This window comes from Argentina anserina, chromosome 3 (genome assembly GCF_933775445.1).
Source record: "Argentina anserina chromosome 3, drPotAnse1.1, whole genome shotgun sequence".
NCBI classification, from domain to species: domain Eukaryota; kingdom Viridiplantae; phylum Streptophyta; class Magnoliopsida; order Rosales; family Rosaceae; genus Argentina; species Argentina anserina.
In genome coordinates, this window is record NC_065874.1 from 15,178,779 (window position 1) to 15,200,825 (window position 22,047).

Sequence of the window (22,047 nt, forward strand, 5' to 3'; positions counted from 1 at the left end):
TTACTTCTTATATGAATACATGCCACTTGTTTGGAGGTTGTCTTCGGAGTTTTGTCTTCGCTTTTGTTGCGCTTCTGTTGCTGAAATTAGTGGGGAATCATGTTGCTTTGTGGCTTGATGTCGTTCACTTCTTTCGCTGGTTATCGGACTGGGTGCTTGCTGAGTTGCTTGGGTGACTTGGTGGCCCTCCCTCTTTGCCGGAAACCGCTACGTCTTCCACCCTATGTGGCGGTTCTCTAGTTGTGCTCTTCCATTTCTCATTCGTGTCGTTTTATCCTACGCTTTTAGCGGCCGGATTTGGCCGATGCTCAGTTGCCTGGGTAGCTTGGTGGTGCCACTTTCTTTTTGCCGAAAGTTGTTGTCTGTGTTATTCTTGGACCCTCTGATTGAGCTGGTATCGACAATTGCGGTGGCCAAGGTTCAATTGCAAAAGGATCATTGGTTCTACCATTGTGACCGAAAACCGACCTGCTCAGAGATATAATCTGCATAGTTACTCGTATGGGTCAATATGGACCGGGCTGGGGCAAGCACTGGCCCTAACTTTAGGGCTTAGGGTAGGGTTGGGCCGGGCTTGACTTTGGTCAACATATTTTAGGGTCAGGTAGGGTAGGACCGAGACTTCAATATGCAAACCCTAACCCGCTCTAAAGGCCTATTCCGTTAGGGCTAAAAGGGTGGGTTGGGCCGGCCCTCTGAATAGGGTTGAGAATGGCCAAATATGACCTTTTTTATGTAATAAAAATAATATATTTATTGATTTATTTCATCAAAATTTTATTAATTGGTGAATACGTGTACACAAGATTCTTTTTTAATTATACAAATATATTTTACATATATATGTAAATTAATTTCAACTTTGTACATTTATAAATAAAAATTTAAGTAGTTATATTTATATATCATCTATCTAAATCACTCAAAATCAATTATTGTTACTCACAACAAAGAGAAATTATAGAAATAAACCTTACATAATCTATTACTAAAATATGGTAAGTTATATTATATATAAGATATGAAAAAGAATTAAAAAAATCAATTATTAAAATGGCCTAAACGGGCCGTATAGGGCGGGTTTTTAGGGCTGGGCCGGGTTTGGCCCTAAAGGATTGAGTGCTTCCTGGTTTGCTTGGGCGACTTGGTGGGTCTCTGTCTTTGCCGGAAGTCGCTACGTCTTCTACCAAGTGTGGCGGTTCTCTAGTTGTGATCTTCCCTTTCTCGTCGTGTCGTTTTATCTTACGCTTTTAGCGGTTGGATTTGGCCGGTGCTCAGTTGCCTTGGTGGCTTGGTGGTGCCCCTTTCTTTTTGCCGAAAGTTGCTGTTTGTGTGTTTCTTGGTCCCTCTGACTGAGCTGGTATCGAAAATTGCGGTCGCCGAGGTTCAAGTGAAAAAGGATCATTGGTTCTACTATTGTGATCGAAAACCGATCTGCTCGGATATAATCTGCATAGTTACTCGTAGGGGTCAACATGGACCGAGCTGGGGTAGGCACTGGCCCTAATTTTAGGGCTTAGGGTAGGGTCGGGCCGGGCTTGACTTTGGTAAACATATTTTAGTGTTAGGTAGGGTAGGCCCGAGGCTTCAATATGCAAACTTTAACCCGCTCTAAAGGCCCATTCCGTTAGGGCTAAAAGGGTGGGTTGGGCCGGTCCACTGAATAGAGTTGAAAAGAGCCAAATATGAACTTTTTTTATTTAACAAAAATAATATATTTATTGAATTTCTTTCATCAAAATTTTGTTAATTGGTGGATAGTTACACAAGATTCTTTTTTAGTTATACAAATATATTTTACGTATATATGTAAATTAATTCAACTTTGTACATTCATAAATATAAATTTAAGTAGTTATATTTATATATCATCTACCTAAATGACTCAAAATCAATTATTGTTACTCACAACAAAGAGAAATTATAGAAATAAACTTTACATAATCTATTACAAAATATTGTAAGTTATATTATATATAAGATATGAAAAAGTATTTTAAAAATCAATTATTAAAATGGCCTAAACGGGCCATATAGGGCGGGTTTTTAGGGCTCGACCAGATTTGGCGCTAAAGGATTGGGTGCTTGCTGGGTTGCTTGGGCGACTTGGTGGCTCTCCGTCTTTGCCGGAAGTCGCTACGTCTTCCACCCCGTGTGGCGGTTCTCTAGTTGTGCTCTTCCCTTTCTCGTTTGTGTCGTTTTATCCTACGCTTTCAGCGGTCAGATTTGGCTGGTGCTCAGTTGCCTTGGTGGTGCCACTTTCTTTTTGCCGAAAGTCGTTGTTTGTATTTTTCTTGGGCCCTCTGACTGAGCTGGTATCGACAATTGCGGTGGCTGAGGTTCAAGTGCAAAAGGATCATCAGTTCTACCATTGTGACTGAAAGCTGACCTGCTCGGATATAATCTGCATAGTTACTCATAGGGGTCGACATGGACCGGGCTGGGGCAGGGACTGGCCCTAATTTTAGGGCTTAGGGTAGGGTCGGTCCGGGCTTGACTTTAGTCAACATAGTTTAGGGTCAAGTAGGGTAGGGCCGATGCTTCAATATGCAAACCCTAAGTCGCTCTAAAGGCCCATTCAGTTAGGGCTAAAAGGGTGGGTTGAGCCGGCCCTCTCATTAGAGTTGAGATGGGCCAAATATGACCTTTCTTTCATCAAAATTTTTTAATTGGTGGATAGTTACACAAGATTCTTTTTTAATTATAAAAATATATTTTACATATATATGTATATTAATTTCAACTTTGTACATTTATAAATATAAATTTAAGTAGTTATATTTATGTATCATCTATCTAAATCACTCAAAATCGATTATTATTACTCACAACAAAGATAAATTATAGAAATAAACCTTACATAATCTATTACAAAATATGGTAAGTTATATTGTATATAAGATATGAAAAAATATTTTAAAAAATCAATTATTAAAATGACCTAAACGGGCCGTATAGGGCATGTTTTGTTACGACTTCAAGCTTTACTTCTCTTCGATGTACAATGCTCCGGCAAATGGTTTGGCAGAAGCATTCAATAAGACGCTTTGTAACATTCTGAAGAAAACTGTCAGCAAAGAGCAGATGGATTGACATGAGAAATTGGGCGAACCTCTCTGGGTTTATAGAACGACGTATCAGACAGCCACAAATACTACACCTTATTCTCTCGTCTATAGTGTCGAAGTCGTGTTACCATTAGAGAAATAAATTATGTCATTGAGAATTGTTTTGCAAGAAGGTCTCACAAATGAGGAAAATTTCAAGTTGTGCCTTCAAGAGTTAGAAGCTTTGGAAGAGAAGAGGCTTGATGCACAACAACACCTAGAATGCTACTAAGCTCGGATGTCGCACGCCTTCAACAAAGGTGTTCGACCACGGTCATTTCAAGTTGATGATTTAGTTCTTGATGTTCGAATACCCATCATTATGACGCACAAGACTGGCCCTAAATTCAAGTCAAAAGTGGGATTGTCCTTGCGTCGTCAGAGAAGTATACACCAATGAAGCTTACAAAATTGTGGCAGAAGACGGTTTGAGAATCGGTCCCATTAACAGAAAATTCTTGAAGAAGTACCATGCTTGAAAACGTCAGAGTATGCTCTACGCCTACACGAGCCTAAACTGCACAATATAAAAAAAATGAACAAAAACAAAATAAAAATGCTCCACACCTGCATGAGCTTAAACTGCACAAGACACCAAAAAAACAAAGAAACTCTTGAACTACGTGATGACTTGATTCATTCTTTAGAAGGATACGTAGGCAGTTTGAGAATAACAATCTTAAGTTTAGTCACATTAAAATAAAAATAAGAGTTTGTCTATCAAATGATAAAAGAAATTCTTATTTCACTGATAGTAAGTTGAATTTTAAAATCGACTTATTACATGATGATTGAAAAAAGAAAAGAACAAAAAAAAGAGCAAGTCTTGATCATTTAAGTCAGCTATCACATCCAGGTTAAACCCTTAAAGCTACTACGATGTTCTTCAAAATTGGCTCGCAACTTATTTGCCGCTTCAATCTCTGTCGCAGTCAGTTCTGGAATTTCTCAGATTTGACACTTCTTCTGTTCTAGATCAACAAGTCTTGCATCGTGAATAAAAAGGTTTGCATCTAGCGAGTCCAACGTCTGCTCTAGCTTCTGTTGTTCTTGTTCAAGTTCTCAAGGGACTCAAGCGTATACTAACGCTGATCAAAAGTATTTTGTCGAATTTCTTAGGCTGTTGTGATTTCAGACTCTGTCTCTGCCAATTTTTGGGCACTTGTGCCCATGGCGCATTTGTGAGTGCATGCAAGTCTTGCCGAGTCATATAAGTAGCGCTTGTCATCAACTGCTCCAATTTATTTTTTATTGTTGATGAGTCGACTTCATATTTGCTAAGTTCATTTGTCAACATATCAAGCTCATTCTTCCCAGCAATAATCATCTACAGAAAATACGTCCATATCAAGCCTTCTATCTTTGCACAGACTTTCGCAGCTGCTCGCATGTGGATATCGCGGAGCCATTGACTTGTATCCACTATCTCAATATCACACACATAAGCTTAAGGAAATATTGTTCTTTCTGAAGGCTTTGTACTTCCCGTCGCCATAGACAAATATGCATATATGAGGGTGAAAAATGAGCATAAATTATAGAAAAAATACGGAAAAATAATATATTCGCGTGTACCTCTCTGGTCAGACCGGAGGGTAGGGTCGAGTTTCATTTTCTAAACCCTAGCCCTACCCTATTTGAGAAAAGGGTCGGGCCATGGTCGGGCCGGTCTACCCTAAAAGAGGGCGGGGTCGGGCTTTGGCCCTTTCAGGTAAGACATGCTTTAGGGCGGGCTCGGGCCCAAGGGCCAAATGATGACCTCTACTTACTCGGCTTAGTCATGATTGTGATTGTTGTTGTTTTTGTTTCTTTTCTTATGTCTCGGCCTTTTTTTTTTGTATTTTCATTTTGTTATTATTTTTGTTAGTTTAATCGCGTCTCTATAAATTTTCATCCATGAAATCTGACCGACTAATATTTGAGTTGGATTTTGTCCCAAAATCACTGTACTTCCTCTTAAGTGAGTGAAGTAAACTTTGATAAAAAAAAAAACTTATTGAAATTTGAATCTGGATCACCTTTTTTTTTTTGTCATTGAGATCAGAAGAAGAGAAAATTTACTATATATTATACACCGGTTGCATTTTCAACAGTATAGCTACAGTATCGCTACAGTCGCACTACAGTACTGTTTGGGCCTGGGGCTGCCATATCTGGGCTGGGTGTTAGGGCCTCCGCTGATTAACCTGATATAGACACGTGTCCTATTGCTTGACGTGTGTGCTTCCGTCTCCCTTATCCTCTTACGTTTTTTGTTTCTTCGAGGCAGAGTGCGGATTTAGAGAGGCATAACCAGAAAAAATAACAGAGAGAGAGAGAGCTTTGTTTACAATTTTACATAGTGGTTTGGCTGCTCATCGGTTTACAGAGAGGTGGCGGAAGAGTTTGTTTCTGACTTTTCGGTTAGTCTCTCTCATCTATCTTCTTCACTCATGTATTTAGGTCTGGGGAATTTCAAATTCTATATCCCATTGAATTCAATATTGTGAGTTAGTAAGGAAGGACGGCATGATACCAAACCCAAACAGTCAATGCTTCTTATTTGTAAGGACGGCATGGTTTTATTTTTGTATAGATCAAGGTTCCTCAAAATCTTCTATCCCAGGGTTAGATATTTGATTGCACTGCTTCATTTTCCTTATTCATAATTGGGATACATACTTGGGTAAAGTACCCTTCAATTTACGACTTTTGTGGGTTCTTGAAAAAATATCTTCAAATTGTGTCATGGGTTAAATACAGACGGAGTGATGGGAAGAAAGGGCTTTTTTTTAATGGGAACAACTTCCATTAGAGGCTAAAAGGCCAAGGAAGAAAGAGCTTTCATGTTGTTCTTCTATTTTGTGTGGACAATTTCAATTAGCTTGGTTTTTTTTCCTTTAGAAATCTGCTTATGTTTGTTTTAGAATTAATTTTTATAGATCAATTTAGCCATAAGATCTTTATTTGAAAGGATATTGTGAATGGATTTTGTGAGAGGATATATATATATATATACATATATATATATATATAATGAGTTGGGTTTGTTAAGTGAAATGAGTTCACTATTATATTTTTGTTGGACCATACTTTGTGTTTCCATTAGAGGCTATTGTGCCAATTTTGTTTTTCCATAGGCATTCTTATAAAGATTGATTGAATTAGATGTGTGTTCTGAATTCTAATTCAATACTTAATTCATGTTTCTGAGGATGGATTTCACTTTTGGTTCTGAAAAAAGTTGAGGTTTTATTATGTTTTAATAGAAAGAGTACTCAGGTCGTTGTTGAGTTCCGTCATGGTTCTGTTTATGCAAGTCATTAAAGTTCTTGGTCATTTATATCCGAACTCAAGATTTGTAAATTTTCTTTCGTCAGTACATAATTTAGTCAAATTTGTTCATTTTCGATGTCAGTCAGAACAATCTGAGTTATGGTATTTGATCATATGAGTAGTTCCATGTTTTCATTTTCATTTCATTTTCTCGCAATTGAGCTTCTTCATAGAGGACGGTATATTTTTCGCTTAAGATTTTTTCATTTCTTCATCTTATTTAGTCGAATAAAGCAGAAATTGTATACATTATCCTCATGTTTAACGAAGGCTCTCTATACATCTTTACAGGTTTTATGCGAAGATCTTATTTATGGTTTTTGTTGTTTGTCCATGTGTTGCTCTTTCTACTTTCACTGTTGTTATCTCCTTCAAGTTTATATTTTGATTTTCGTAGCTATCATCTTTTTGTTCATTTTCTGTAATCAATTGATTTATTCAAGCTGTTACAGTGTTGGTGTCTAATTTTTGTGTTGCTACTGCTGCTGGGAGGAAAGTGGGTGATACTTTCAAGGTTTCTTTTACTAAAAGTAAATCAGGCAAGTCATTGTGTGTTTTCAATTACTTTTATCATAGAAATAGATAATCGTAGTAGCTGTGGAGAAATGTATCAATCTTCACTTTAAAGTTTTCAAAGATGAGTTTATTAAAATACGAGGTCATCTAAATAGGCTTAGTTGTATATTAAAAATGTATGTTGTTTGTTAGTGTAAAACTATATGAAGGACTTTATTATACTTATTATTTTAAAATGCTATTGCAGCTATGCCACGGCAACCCCGCCAGCGCAAATTATCTACAAGAATGAAGGTTTTTGAACAACATGTTTTTCATGAAGGTGAAAATCAAGTGCCAATTGAGACAGAACCCGCTTCTGCATATCTTTCTGATAACAGAGTTAATATGACAGGTATCTCTTAAACTTTGGGTTAATGTGATTAACGAGGTATAATGATTTAAATAATATAATATATTAGTTGTTCTCACTAAAAAATGGTTTTAATTAAGTTAATGTTGTTGAATTCAAATATGTTTTGAACTCTCTTTTAACTATTTTGTTGTTACAGTGAATAATAATTTTTTAAACTTATGTACTTTACAAATGTTTTATTTATTTATTTTGTGATAGTTTTGATGTAATAATGTATAGAATGTCCTGCTTTATTAGTGTTGGGTGGTTATTTGGTTTTTCTTATTTTGCTCTTTGTAGATTTTGCATGCCAACATATATCTTTTGGGCAATATGTTTTTGCCAAAAAATCTGAAAATTTAGAGCTGACTGAAGGGACTACAGTTTGCAACAATACATCAGCCGACAGTTTAATTTGTATGTTTGAGTGTCTATTCCATATTCATTTTATTTTTTGCATTTAATATTGATTCAATCATGATATTGCATTGATACAGACATTTAAGTGGCATTCGGGCTGTATGTTAATGTATTCACCTGATTATGCAATAGTCTTGATAGTTTGGAAACCACTATGATTTTTTTAGAAAGTTATATATTGCCGATTGTTTCAGGAAAAGGGTAAAGAACATATTATCCAAGCATCAATAAACCATTCATCTTTATGAAAATTATTTAAAGTATTTAATTTAACTGAAATATGAGATTGATGAAAAAAGATTTGACTGAAAAAGAAAAACAAGAAATTAGTACATTTGTAGATTGGATACTACAAATAGGCGACGGTAAAATTGAATCAAATTTTGACACAGGTGATAATGATACATCATGGATAGAAATTCCTGAAGAGTTGTTAGTTCAATACGATTTAAATACAATTGAGGCATTTTCAGTGACATATCCTAATTTCAATATAAATTATAACAATTTAGATTATTTAAGAGAACGCGCTATTGTGACCCCACGAAATACAACTATAAATGAAATAAATAATTATGTAGTTGGTTTACTACCATGTGATAAAAAGTTTTATTTAAGTTGTGATTCAATATCTCATGACACCGGTAGTAATGAAAATATTGATCTTTTATATCCAATTGAATTTTTAAATCAATTAAGAGTTTAGTGGATTACCAACTCATCAATTAATTCTGAAAGTCGTTATGCCAATTATGTTGTTGAGAAATTTAAATCAAATTTGTGGATTATGCAATGGTACTAGACTAATAATAACTAAATTATTCGACAGATTAATTGAAGCTGAAATTCTGACAGGAAGTAATATCGGTGACAAAGGTTTTATTCCAAGAATTATGTCATATAAAAACGAACACAAATGGCCATTTAAATTTAAACGCCGACAATTTCCAGTGAGACCATGTTATGCGATGACAATTAATAAAAACCAAGGTCAATCACTTAATCAAGTTTGCGTATATCTTTTTGATCAAGTTTTCACTCATGGAAAACTTTATGTTGTTGTATCTCGCGTTACATCGAAACATTGCCTAAAATTTTTAATACGTAATAGTGAAGAGATACCAAATAAAAACACAAAAAATATAGTATTCAAAGACGTGTTATTATGATTGTGAAATTCAGTTTATGTCCAGTAAAGTGAAGTATTAAAAAATGAAAAAATAATAATAATGTTATGTACAACTAAAAATCCCACCCAGCTCTTATTGGTCAAATTTTATTGGTTCTGCATCATATTCGGGTATGCTTAATGTCGTCAATTTATCTTTGTTCCATCTTGCGTTTTTTCAGGAATTTTTTCTGTTGATATTTTTTCTTTGTTGTGACCTATATTTTTCTTCAAGTATGTTGTTTCACAAGTTTCCTGATTACTTTCTAATGCAGGTGGGTCAGTTATTTCGTACTTGCTTTTGGTTAACAAGAGCTTCCCAATCAACTGTGCATTTAGCCAATTAAAAGGGACAAGTAAGTTTACCTCATTACACTTCTTAGTGTATGATGTCACTGTCATGATTTTTATCCTAATGCGATACTGTAAGGACCAATAACAGCTTTGGTTTGCAATTTCCTTCATTGTCAAGTTATTGATCAGTAAGTTTTGTTCATCCCCTGGTATAGTGTATGATGTTCACTGTCATAATTATCCCTTATGTTTGTTTCATTATCTTTAATTAATTTTATACAGAAGGTAAACATACATATGCAAAGGAACATTTCATTCTGTTTTCTTCGAAAGAGACGACTGAATTTGACATAGTCATTGAAATGACATTCATTAGAGAAAAATGTAATTGTAAGCGTACTATACTTTTAAATCATGTTCATATCATTTAACTTGAAACTAAAATACGCAGTTTAAGGATTTTTTAAATTTTGTTTTAATTAGATTTGCAGCATATTTTCCGCACTAGCTGCTATCAACCTATATTGGTACTCTGGTGAATGGAGCAACCTTAGGTAGTTATTTACTTTTTTTTGTACCATTTAATTTCTTAGGTGGCTTACATTGCCAAAACTATGTAATATAACTGTGTTTGTAAATAAATAATAGACAATCCAAATCTCTGTGACTATTCTCTGTTCGTAAACTTTGAAAAAGTGTTTGTATGAGACTTAACTATCCGAAAACAGACGCACAAGCCGCGGCAAAGCGCGGCCTAATACTCTAGTGTGTTTAATGGTATTGTAGACAATAGTGAAGTACCAGTAAGTCCTCATTATATAAGCCTGTTTAGATTTTGGAAGAGTGAAAAATTAGGAACAATTGTGACATTTCCACAGAACAAAGCGGGTGTGTATGTAATACCCTCCCTCCTCCCTCGGTTAAAGCCCAGCAAGCCCCTCCTGCAATTCTCTTTGTATTCCCATTCTCAAATTCATCTTCCCTTTTGCACAAACACAGGAGCGTTCGTAATACCCACAACTCACTCTGATCGTCGGCTCGATTTCAACCGCAGGGTCATCCAAGGCTGTACTGGAAGTCCGAAGGTATATAAGAAAGCACTCATTTCAGTTCAAATTCAATGTGTAGGGTTGCTATTGTTTCTTTGTTTGTGAAATTGTTGTAATTGTTTGGTTCTTTATTGGATAAACTTGTTCGCGTCTGTCTTCCATAAGTCGATGTTTCAACTCTGCTTGCTCAGGCAGTAAATCCTAAATTTTACTGCTTTCATTTTCGTTTCTTTTAAAGATTGTTGATAATTTTTGTGTGTTTATAGATGAGAATCATGCATATAAGTGGGTGTTTTTATTTTTTTATTCACGTAATTAAATCTACTGAAAATGTACACTTCATTGTAAAATTGTGGCGCTTGAAATGAAATGCACACCACCTGTTTGATATAATGCTTAACTCAAGATGTGGCTATTGGTCTGACGATGCCCAGTGTTGTCGCGACATTGTTTGTGATATTGTTCGTGATTGCCGGAGTAATTCTTTTGCAATTTTTCATTTTACTTTCTTTTACATTGGTGTGGGAAATTGCCAGATTGTTAGGAGATGAAGAAGGGATTGCACCCTCAGATGCAATGGGTGTCTTATGTGACACAGAGTGGGAGATTGATGCATGTTATGATGACCAAGATACACCATGTCGGTAAAGTCTACCACTTGAAGGCAAGGCGCCAAATGGCTGAGAACCTTGGGCAGGTTGCCAAGTTTAGGCAACGTTATGAAAAGGCGATACCTACTCAGAAAGAGGAACCGTGATTGGTACCTTGTTGTGGGTTTTTGATTTCAAACGCTTGTGTTTCTCATTTGCTTGTTATGTTTAACATGATGAAGGGGATTCCATTTTGATCTCATTTTTCCTCTTACTCTTTCGCTGCATTTTTGTACCGAGTAAGACTCATGTGGTTCTGGAGTTGGAGTGTTGCCACTCGATGGCTTATGTTCAGTTTCCACATCAATTGCAATAATCTCGTAGTACTCGTTGTATCATGATTTGACTTGATATGGTGTTGATTTTTGAACTATCTATTAGTACTGTAGATTCTGAATGGAATTTGTATACCATTTTTGATAATTTGGTTTCTGTTACTGTTATGATGATTCATGAAGGCAAGACTAAAGTGTGCTGTTCTGATTGACAATGACATAGATGGGGGTCTGTAAACTTGCACTTCTTTCCTGTAGTTTTGATAACCCAATGATAATGTGATAGAACTAGATAAGTAGAGAGCTGATGATCGATTGGTATGGCAGTACTGTTGCTAAGTTTCATGGTGGTAGAAGTTGTAGAAACTAGCTCACGAGTGCTAAACTCTGGTGGTAGAAGTTGTAGAACTAGCTGATGGCTAAAATCAATTCCAGAATTAGTCCAAACCAGAAGAGACCATCCAGCTACTTGAGGAAATGCTTCGGATCAGTGGGGGTGTTTGAAACATTTCATCCCTGTCTAGCTTTTTTATATCCTTTACGTCAGGTTCTTCCGTTAGTAAGATTGATCAACATTCTTTGCTTTTGATAATCTATCAACTATTTGCATTTGCATTAGCAATCTAACATCAGTAGATTGCTTTTCCTCTACAAAAATGCCTTTTACATTATACTCTCTCGGTTGTATCTTACATGATCAACTAACCTCCTACGCAATTGGAACCTCCTAAAAGAATAATCATCTATAAACAGCATGCAAGAGTCCAATGACAGATGAGGTGAGACCAAAAACAACTTCCAGTTCCAATTGGATTGCTCATTTTCTCCAAATGCATTAGATTCTCCTTCTATTGTCAACCCTCGCTTTCTTGGATTTATGCCCTTCTAGCAGATCCTCGCTACTTGATTGAATCTGAAAAAGAGAAGAGAATGTACTAAACATATATGACAAGCTTGTAGTTGATTCAGCATAAATTTTCGCCAATGAGGCCCTTACCTTATCGAGCTTTTCCCTCACCATCTGCACTGTTTGGTTCATGGATGGGGACGCAAAATATTCCTGCATTAAATTACAAGTGGATCATATAAGCCATATGCGATTCACAAGCAACTTCAGCACAAGTATTTCAAACTCTGTACAATTTTTAATACTTTGAACCATATCCCATCCAAAACACATCTTTAAAATATTGACTAGAAATCTATTGGAAACAAACCCATGGTTTGATTTCACTCCAAGAAAAGTTACTGGGAATGGTGTCTTATTGCAAACTTGAAACAATCCATAGAAATAACAGGTTACTTTTTTTTTTGGCTAGAAAAATGCTATGGTAAATAGTTCTAGAAGTGAGTGTATTCTAAGCATAAGACTGATTAACATCTGAGAGCAATAACAAACCTTCTCAGAGGAAACTCCCGGAATGGGAGGATTACTAACATGCGAGGTAAGTTGTGATTGTCCATAGTCCCTAAACAGAAAAGGCAATCAGTTGAGCTATATAAAGTATGTTCTGCTGAGAAGAAAGATAAACATGAACATGCTTTCTACCTTGGGGTACAGTTTAAAAGTTGGGGATCGCTGTTAGTCTGGGAAGGGGTTGCATCAAAAGAATTCTCAGTCAAAGCACCTGGCTTGTTAACTGTGGAACCTTTAGATCTACAAGCTGATATCGAAAAAGAATCACGTTTCAGATATGTAAAAGTTCGAATTCCACACCAAATTGATTACAATACATAAGGGCCATTGCCAGGGCACATAGAACTTACGGTTCAATCGTGCAAGAACTTCTCTTCTCCTGCCTTCTAGTTTGTCCTTTGTGTCAGCAAGGCTCTCAAACTGAGGAGCATATGAAACACCAAGTCGATTTCCAAGGAAAACATACTCGTCTAGTTTCCTCTTTGCAAACCTAAAATGTAAGGACCATTAGTCAGGTACTCAACTCTATTAAAACTTCATAACAAGTCATATATTAATCACCTGGCATTACTGACCAGACGAAACTTTACCCAGTATACATCAGTGAATTGATCACAATCTTCTGCATCCATTGGTTTACACCTGAACATTTGCACATGACCATGGATTGATACAATAACGTATGGCAAGTAGTTTGCCAGCTACAAAAATAAAAATAAAATCACACAAAGAAAAGAAAGTAAATTACTCTTCTACATCTCCATAAGAAGAGAACAATTTTAACAGCTCATCACCACAACCCAAGGATGGAACATTCCTCACTATCAGATACCTGCCATGAAAAAAAAGAATATCAAGAAGACGTTGAACCTCATACATACAAATTGGGTCAGAAGAAAAACACCAATAGAGACCTTGATTCATCACAGACTGTGTAAACACGAACAGCAGGCAGCTCATCCTTGTATCGAGGCATTTGTTTACCACCAAAACCAACGAATAATCACAAATTACTCACGTTACGATTGAAGGTAGTCCTGCTCTTCAAACAGACCAAGACATTGTACTAAGTCCACAAAACAGAAACCCAAAAAAGAAAAGAACCATTTTACCAATGAAAAGGCCAACATAGTTTCAGATCAGCTTTGATTCAACATGTGTCTCTATATTGTCAAAATCATCTTTTTTACAAAACCATTTACCGTCCTCTCTGAAATGAAGAATATGCTGGGCTTTCGACTATTCTTGCGCAAGGCAACAACTCTAAATTGAAAGACGAAACTTCTAAACTTTCAATACTGCTGCCTTCAACCATGTTTCTGACCAAACTCAGTTCCGACAAATATATTTCAGTATAAATTTTATACACTATGAAGCAAACAGACATGACTCACTCCTCCTTTATCAATCAAACCATATATATCTTCCACCTAAAGCCATCCAAGCTTCCACTCCCCAAGAAATCGGTACTCAATTGAACCCAAATCACACAGTTCACACTCTCTATGCCATCACGCATATATATCGAAATTTCATGACTCAAAATCAAATTCAACGAACAAAACAGTAGCGAAACTCACCGCTTTAATAATCGCCTATTCCTCCATAACCATTAAACCTTTGGTTTTCAGCGGAAGAAAGATTTTTATTTTTCACTTCTAATTTTTTTTTTTTTAACGTCTCGGTTCTCACTTAATTGTAATGACAATAATACCCTTATTTAGTCAACCAAAACAAGCATTGACAAAGCGTTCGCGCTCTCTACGATCGTTTATTCGGTTAGGGCTTTCTGTAAACCTCACTCTCTCTCTCTTCCGCAAATCCATGGCCGCCGACTGTGGAGAAGCCGGTGCGATTCTTCGCGAGCTCGAAAGTTTGAAGGCGAGTAAGAGCGAAATCGACCTCCGAATCTCGGCCCTCGAAACTCGGCTGCAAGAGATTAGCCTTCCGCAACAGCCGAACGGCGCCGTTTCAAATGGCGCTTGCGCTCCTGTACCGTCGTCCGTTGATTCCGGCTACGGTCACGATTTGTCGCCTCAGATGATATACCGCTACAGCCGCCAGCTCTTGCTTCCTTCTTTTGGAGTCCAAGGTCTCTATGCATTCAACTTCTGAAGTTTACTTATATATAGAATCGGTTTACTTAGTTCTAATTGTAATTAATTTATGATTCTTAATTAGCAATAAGTAAGAAGCAATTGTAATTCTGATCATATATGATTTTTGAAACATTAGTGTAAATGTTTTTGCTTCATTTCTGAAATGAGGACATTTTTAATGGAAAGTTGATATTGTCAATTGGTTTAGCTCAGTCGAAGCTACTCAAGTCGTCGGTTTTGGTGGTTGGAGCTGGAGGGTTGGGCTCCCCTGCTCTGCTATATCTTGCAGCTTGTGGTGTTGGTAAGATTTTAAACCTTCTTTTGTATGATTATAGCGTTTGATCGAATTTTAGGCCGATTCTTGGAACTGAGTTTTTGTGATTCTGGTTTTAGGACGATTGGGGATTATTGATCATGATGTGGTTGAGCTCAACAATATGCACAGGCAGGTATAAGTTGGGGAATCTGGTTTTAATCTTATTCTTCTCATTAGTGTTATGTGTTGTATAGTTTCTGACGTAGCAATGCCGATTAGTGAAATTCATTGAAGCATGTGTACGTGTTTGTTCACTTTGGATAACTATCAATGTTGTCTCTCTTTTCAGATTATCCACACTGAAAGGTTTATTGGTCAGCCAAAAGTGAAATCTGCTGCGGCTGCTTGTCGAGCGTACGATTCTTGTTTTGGGCTTAATTTTTATTCTAAGAATCTGGTGTCACATCAGAGTGCATTGCATACTATGAATTGAAACTTGATCTGTTTTGTCTCATTTTGTTGCTTCTTTCTGCCATGAACTTGTCCCCCCACGAGCTTGATTAATTGCTCTTCTGGTTTTGCGAGCAGGATTAACTCCTCTATCAAAATTGAGGAATATCAAGAACCCTTACGCACATACAATGCTTTGGAAATCATGACCAAGTATCCTTGAAATTTTGCATTTGTATTATTTCCTCTTATTTTTTCTTTTACTGCAATTGGGGAATTTTATTTTGAAGTCTTACATTTTTTTTGGTTCCTAATTGCTGAAACACTACGTCATCCTTGACTATTGATTGTATCACAGATATGATATAGTAGTAGATGCCACTGACAATGCTCCTAGCCGTTACATGATTAGTGATTGCTGTGTGGTGCTAGGGAAGGTAATATTTAGCTCTGCAGTGATCTTGCAAAGTCTTTTTGAGCTTATTATTTTTTTATTCTATCTGGACACTGATCAGTGGGTAATGAAGAAGTCCATTGTCTACTAAGTATAGATGAGTTCATTGCCTATGATGGGTGATGAACCAAGTATAGATGAGTTCATTGCCAATGATGGGTGATGAAGAAACCAGTAGTGTGCTATAGTATTTAAATTATGGTCTCCCAGGTGGAAGAACCCACAATTGCAAATCCTTTGTTTGATAAAAGCAACAAGGAGGAAAGGAAAGTAATAGAAAGATGATAACAATGTGCATCTGAAATAACGATTGAAATCTGAATTGTGAAAGAATGTTTCCGATAATAGTGTTATTGTGTTTGAATTTGCCATAGATGCTCAATTTTTGTTGTATATCTATGTAAATGTATATTTCAAGCTGTACTTGTTATGTATAACTGAAACGATAATCTTTATGTAAAATTATGTGTCTTCGTGTATTTTCCGCTGAAGTATTGATTGATCCTATGTTTATTTTCGCAGCCTCTTGTATCTGGTGCTGCTCTAGGATTTGAAGGGCAGGTACATTGTGCATTTGTGCTGAAGATTTGATAACTTGTCCTATTCTGTAGCATAAGTCTAGTACATTTTGTAATATTTCAACAGTCTTTTATATTTTGAGATCCAAGTTCTAACTTCTTCATATATGTTGTGTAGCTTACAGTATACAATTACAATGGTGGTCCATGCTATCGATGCCTGTTTCCAACTCCTCCACCAACAACAGCATGTCAAAGATGTTCTGATAGTGGTGTACTTGGTGTAGGTAAGTTGATAAGATTGTTATCATTCTAAAACCATGGAATGACAGTCAGATGTATTACGGTGTTAAGCATACAAAATGATCAAAGTTGTTAAGATGTGGGAGAATTTATGTGGATAGGAGTTTTTCAATAGGAGTTTCTTTGCCATTTATAAATTGTTTATTTTAATAAATTTCACTTGCTATATTCCTCACCTGCAAACCAGTCCCTGTTTCTAACATTTTACTTTACTATTTTCAGTTCCGGGTATCATCGGCTGTCTCCAAGCCCTAGAAGCTATTAAGATTGCAGGTGAAGTTGGTGAATCACTCTCAGGACGGATGCTTTTACTTGATTCATTATCGGGACGTATTCGAATTGTATGTGTCATTTTAAAATTAATGAATTTCAGTTTTTAATTTGTAGACTCATGTTTACTTTAGATATTGTAGATAATGTCTTAAAATGCACATTACTGATGAGTGCTTTGGGTAGATCTGTAGATGTATTAAGTTAAACTTTCTCTCTATTCTAACTGAACCACTCTGTTATATAATTAATGTTTTGGTCACACAACCAGGGATAGCCCTCTCCCAAATACCCTTTTTAATGCATCTGTTAAGGAACTTTAGTTGCTTGCTAGAACTTGTGGCATCTGTTTATATTTTCTGGAGGTACTGAACTTTTGATATTCCAGAATATTGACGATAATATTGTGATTGTTTTCGTTTTAGCTATTCAGTTCAGAAATGTTGCTTGGCATTGCAGGTCAAGATCCGAGGTAGATCATTACAATGTGTAGCTTGTGGTGAAAATGCAACATTCTCTAAAGAGCAATTTCGGGACTTTGATTATGGAAACTTCACTCAGTCTCCACTAACTCCGGTACATATCCTCTCCTATTGATACATCTATACATATATGCATTAGCTGACATTACAGTTGTAGCATCTTGTCTCACATACATCTGGCTTCTCTAATGACACATGCAGTCACCTTTGACGTTAAATATACTTCAGGCAGACTCCAGAATAGATACTAAAGAGTACCATGAGAAAATTGTTAACGGGGAAGCACATGTGCTGATTGATGTTCGTCCACAACACCACTTCAAGATTGTTTCTCTGCCAAATTCGTTTAACATTCCACTCCCAAGTTTGGAGGCTCGGTTACCTGAAATCTCTCTAGCCTTAAAGGAAAAGGAACAGAACAGTGGTAATAATTCCAAACTATATGTAGTATGTAGAAGGGGTAATGATTCTCAGAGGGCTGTTCAGAGTCTCCACAAGCTGGGTTTCACCTCAGCCAGAGACATCATTGGGGGACTGGAGGCCTGGGCTCGTGATGTAGATCCAAACTTTCCTACTTATTAGCAAGTTTAAGTTTTGACATTTGTGCGCTGTAACTCTTTCGGCTGTATATGTTACTTGGGATTTACTATCTATTTATATGGAGTGTTTGTAACGCAATACTCAAAAACATATGGAATCAGGAGTGTTTGGGAATTAGCTTGTTGTTCTGTTTGGTACGTACGTACCACATTATAAATGCAATTCATATATAATTAATGACCCAGAGTGTTTTCCATGTCGACAACAATATTGACATTCGACTACGTACATTATGGCGATTTCCTTAAATCAAAGTGGATTAAGTTTCCATAGAGCAGGTAACGTGTAACTGATCAACAGGATTTGAGATCATATTAATTGATTAGGGCATGTAGCAACCATAGCGCACAACTACTGTGTTTTCCAACTTGCATGGAATAGTTGTTCCATTGCCCAAATAAAACAAAACTTGCATGGAATAGTAATGAAAAGTAAACTTGAATAGCACAACACATACGCTGATGCGCAGATATAACAGCAATGTGATTACACAAACAGTCTTGAAAGAATTTTTTTCTTCCTACTTTCTTAGGACTTTCTGTACGCTACGCATATTGAACCGCAGGAACCAAGGCTCTCGGTCGAGAATTCGACCAGATGAAAAATGAAAAATGAGACTACAAAGAAAGAACTTACAACTAACAGAACAACTAGCAAAGGAAAGTGATCGACGTACTTGATAATTATACTGCGATAATTGATTCGGCACCGAAGTCAGAGCGATCTAGTCCATTGGGGGTGGGTGAGGACAAGGTCGAGGTTGCCCCGTCGGACAAGGTCGAGGCTGAGGTTCAGCATACCGACACGGCGACACATTCCAAAGGAGCAACGTACCCCCAATGGACACCTATTACCACATCTCCCGCAGTTGAAAATACTGATATTTGTATTCACACAGAAACCACAACATTGCCATCCAAAGGGGTATCTAGTTCCACAAAGTCCGCAATTGTTCACGTCGGAGGTCACTTCAACACATTGATTTCTACAGCATCGCCATCTACGAGGAAACTCCTGCGGCCGGCGACATGTCCACGGCCTATTCTGACATCCCGGATCACGAGGTCTTGGTCACTCCACGATTTGTTTTTCAGAAATGGAGACCTAGATGAGCTACCTTTGATCTTTTGCAGCACCGAAGATGAGATATCATCATCTCCTTCTGCTATCAAAACTAGGGTTAGCGATAGTAGAAGTAATAAAATGACAATCTCCACCTTGGCAAGTAGCATTGTTTCAAGATGCATTTTATTTTATTTTATATTTTTTAATAGGGCTAACTGCACCTAATTTATTGAAATCAAACTAACAAAAGAGGAAGACAAAATAACATGACCTCCTATGTCTGATAAACTCCAACAAAGAGGATAATCAAAAACTCAATCCGGCATGTGCACACTCACCCATGCAAAACCATATATATAAAAACTCCTAGCAAATAGTAAACTCTCAGCCAAGAAACCCTTAATTAAAGGACGGGATGAAGTTGGTAGCATTGGCAGACAGTTGTGAGATACCAAGAATAGAGAAAATAGACATATCGTGATGCTTCTTGTAAGGATGAAAAGAATGCAGAGCAGACTCTTTGAACAATTCCAAAATATGACGTTGGGCTTCCAACACATTAAAAATCTTACATTCGAAACACACCAGATTCCTAATGATCCAAATAAACCAAATTAGATTATAAGAGACTAGAAATCAAAGTCGACGTTTAGGTTTTGAGAACGCTGAAATACCAACACCATTAAACACTTCATCAAGGGTACCCCAAGGTGAGAATGAATGAGAAAATAGAAGGCAAACTCATTTATATAAAGCCACAATTTCAGAACAATGCAAAAGAAGATGTGTACCCGATTCCGCATGACTTCCACAAAAGGAACAACGAGATGGAAGTGAAAAACTTTGCCGTTGTAAAACAACATCAGTTAGTAAACGCCCATGAAGAGCCTTCCAAACAACAAGAGCTTTGCGGGGTTGAATTGTTTTAGTCCAGATCACTTTACCCCAGTCTTTATGCTCACCATAATTTGAGAAGAAAACAAAAGCTTCTTTTGCTATCAGAATTCTTGAGGAGGAGTGCGGCCATAAAAAAGAGTCAGATGTGTCTGCATCAGGCAGAGCAATGCGCTCAATTTTTTCTGCTGCTTGAGGGCTATTGCAAACCCCATATTGACTTTAGAATGCATTAACCTCTTGGATAGTAATTTTAAGGACGGTAACATTGTAATTAAGTTTGATGTGCAAAAGGCATTTGACACGCTTGATTGAGGTTTCTTACTTCGGGTTTTGAAGGCTTTTGGTATTTCAGATCCTTTTTGTGACTGGATTAAAGCAATTTTGGAGTTTGCACACTTAACAATTTTAGTTAATGGTGAGATGGAAGGGTTTTTTTCTTGTTCTCGTGGTGTTCGTCAAGGAGATCCTTTGTCACATATTCTCTTTTGTCTTGCGGAAGAGGTTTTAAGTAGAGGTCTCACTAAGCTGGATGAGGATGAACTTATTGATTTACTGTCAGCTCCTCTTGGTATTACTCCACCCTCGCATGTTCTATTTACAGATAACATTATGGTTTTTACGCGGGGTACCAAGAGATCTTTAAAGAATCTAATGAAGTTTATAGAGGAATATAGCTTGAATTCAGGGCAAAGAGTCAATAAATCTAAATCGCTTGTGTTTCTTGGGAAATATGCTCACCGTAGACGCTTTGTTATCCAGAAAATTTTGAGTGTCAAGCAGGGGTTTCTTCCATTCACATACCTTGGGGTTCCGATTTTCCAGGGACGTCCCAAGAGGGTGTATTTTCAGGCCATTGTAGATAGAGTGAGATGCAAGTTGTCCTCTTGGAAATGTTCTCTGTTGTCGCAAGCGGGCAGGCTACAACTTATTCAGTCAGTGATTCAAGGCATTTTGGTTTATAGTTTTCAGATTTATGAGTGGCCGGCTGGTTTACTTTATGACCTTCAATCTTGGATCATGAATTTTTTTTGGACTGGAGACCCTTTGAAAATAGACATGCCTCTTATTGCTTGGCGTCACTGTTGTAGACCCAAAGAGGAAGGAGGCTTGGGGTTACGTGATCTATTTGAGGCTAATCGTGCTCTTCTAATAAAGAGATGTTGGGAGATGCTATCTTCTTCCTTTCCAGCCTCTATTTTGCTTAGAGCTCGGTTTTTTTAAAGATGATTTTTAACCTATAAAGTCTTATAAGAGATCTTCAGTCTGGTTGGGTCTCAAAAAAGTTTGGCAAATGTTTTTAAATTCTTTGCATTGGAGTGTTGGGGATAGTAAGAGGATATCTTTTTGGAAAGATAATTGGTTAGGTGAGCCTCTTGCTACTAGTGTTGGAATAAGTGACTTTATTCCACTTCATACTAAGGTGAATGATGTTATTGTTTATTCTCATTTGATTCTCCCAGCAGATTTTGTTTCAAGATGCATACACAAGATGAAGAGTTCATCATTCTTAATTCTATACATATAAGTAACATAAAAGTTGGGAAATCGATTATTTAAATTTCTTGATCATGTTTTTCTTGCATGAGTACTGCTGTGGCCGGTGGAGCTGGTGTGGAGAAACAAAAAATTACGTGTCTATGAACGAGTTATACAATACTTGGGAAAGACTCTACATCTCCTTGATCGTAAATTTGTAACTTCTACAGCATTCAAGTAATTAGAGTGGGAGAAACAGCGTGAGTAAATTTGGTAAACCTCATTTTTGCTTCCAAGCAAGAAAGGCATTTCATCAACATATCATATGTTAGACCTGATCCATCAATGGATTTTTAACGTATGTATTTATATACTTATGCACATTTTTCGTTCCAGTAAATATAATTAGCATGTAGAATAATGTTAGGGGGCTTTAATTAAGGCCTACAATTTGTAATGTTGATTGCATTTTGGCATTTCATGAAAGTTACAAGCACAATTTGTTGCTTAAAAGTTTATCACCGATTTGTAAAAGTATTGGACATTAGCCTTTACATTCAATAATCTAACTT

The 22,047-nt window shown here is 36.8% G+C and overlaps 3 protein-coding genes across 5 annotated transcripts; 2 read left to right on the forward strand and 1 right to left on the reverse strand.

Annotated features, from left to right (window-relative positions):
• The first annotated feature begins 10,109 nt into the window (after positions 1-10,109).
• On the forward strand, positions 10,110-11,229 carry LOC126788579 (uncharacterized). Of its 3 annotated transcripts, none has more exons than XM_050514582.1 (2): positions 10,110-10,336; positions 10,800-11,229. In XM_050514582.1, exon 2 carries the CDS (start codon positions 10,811-10,813, stop codon positions 11,018-11,020), a length of 210 nt encoding a protein of 69 aa, XP_050370539.1. In that variant the 5' UTR covers positions 10,110-10,336; positions 10,800-10,810; the 3' UTR covers positions 11,021-11,229. The 3 variants fall into 3 exon arrangements, with proteins under 3 accessions (XP_050370539.1, XP_050370540.1, XP_050370538.1); XM_050514583.1 differs by having other exon boundaries at positions 10,110-10,299; XM_050514581.1 differs by having other exon boundaries at positions 10,112-10,299; positions 10,808-11,229.
• Positions 11,230-11,839: 610 nt separating this feature from the next.
• LOC126785992 (uncharacterized) lies at positions 11,840-14,246 on the reverse strand. Its single transcript, XM_050511689.1, has 9 exons — positions 14,186-14,246; positions 13,520-13,642; positions 13,354-13,437; positions 13,167-13,247; positions 12,956-13,095; positions 12,738-12,852; positions 12,588-12,657; positions 12,186-12,248; positions 11,840-12,101 (listed from the first exon to the last, which is right to left on the reverse strand). The coding sequence occupies exons 2-9, from the start codon at positions 13,579-13,581 to the stop codon at positions 12,024-12,026; spliced, it is 693 nt and encodes a 230-aa protein (XP_050367646.1). The 5' UTR covers positions 13,582-13,642; positions 14,186-14,246; the 3' UTR covers positions 11,840-12,023.
• A 149-nt stretch (positions 14,247-14,395) lies between these two features.
• Positions 14,396-18,217, forward strand: LOC126785991 (adenylyltransferase and sulfurtransferase MOCS3). The gene is made up of 11 exons (XM_050511688.1): positions 14,396-14,697; positions 14,913-15,005; positions 15,098-15,153; positions 15,310-15,374; positions 15,549-15,623; positions 15,769-15,847; positions 16,387-16,425; positions 16,561-16,669; positions 16,908-17,026; positions 17,415-17,531; positions 17,639-18,217. Exons 1-11 carry the CDS (start codon positions 14,430-14,432, stop codon positions 18,017-18,019), a joined length of 1,401 nt encoding a protein of 466 aa, XP_050367645.1. The 5' UTR covers positions 14,396-14,429; the 3' UTR covers positions 18,020-18,217.
• Positions 18,218-22,047: the final 3,830 nt, after the last annotated feature.

What these genes read in the sequence shown, in the direction of transcription:
- LOC126785991 (XM_050511688.1), top strand. Translation starts at nt 14,430, where the DNA reads ATGGCCGCCGACTGTGGAGAAGCCGGTGCGATTCTTCGCGAGCTCGAA. An exon ending in TCAACAATATGCACAGGCAG is followed by an intron (nt 15,154 to 15,309) that starts GTATAAGTTGGG and finishes CTCTCTTTTCAG; the next exon opens with ATTATCCACACTGAAAGGTT. An exon ending in CTCAGTCTCCACTAACTCCG is followed by an intron (nt 17,532 to 17,638) that starts GTACATATCCTC and finishes TGACACATGCAG; the next exon opens with TCACCTTTGACGTTAAATAT.
- LOC126785992 (XM_050511689.1), bottom strand. Translation starts at nt 13,581, where the DNA reads ATGCCTCGATACAAGGATGAGCTGCCTGCTGTTCGTGTTTACACAGTC. An exon ending in AGTTCTTGCACGATTGAACC is followed by an intron (nt 12,853 to 12,955) that starts GTAAGTTCTATG and finishes TTTCGATATCAG; the next exon opens with CTTGTAGATCTAAAGGTTCC. An exon ending in TGAGGGAAAAGCTCGATAAG is followed by an intron (nt 12,102 to 12,185) that starts GTAAGGGCCTCA and finishes TCTCTTTTTCAG; the next exon opens with ATTCAATCAAGTAGCGAGGA.
- LOC126788579 (XM_050514582.1), top strand. Translation starts at nt 10,811, where the DNA reads ATGAAGAAGGGATTGCACCCTCAGATGCAATGGGTGTCTTATGTGACA.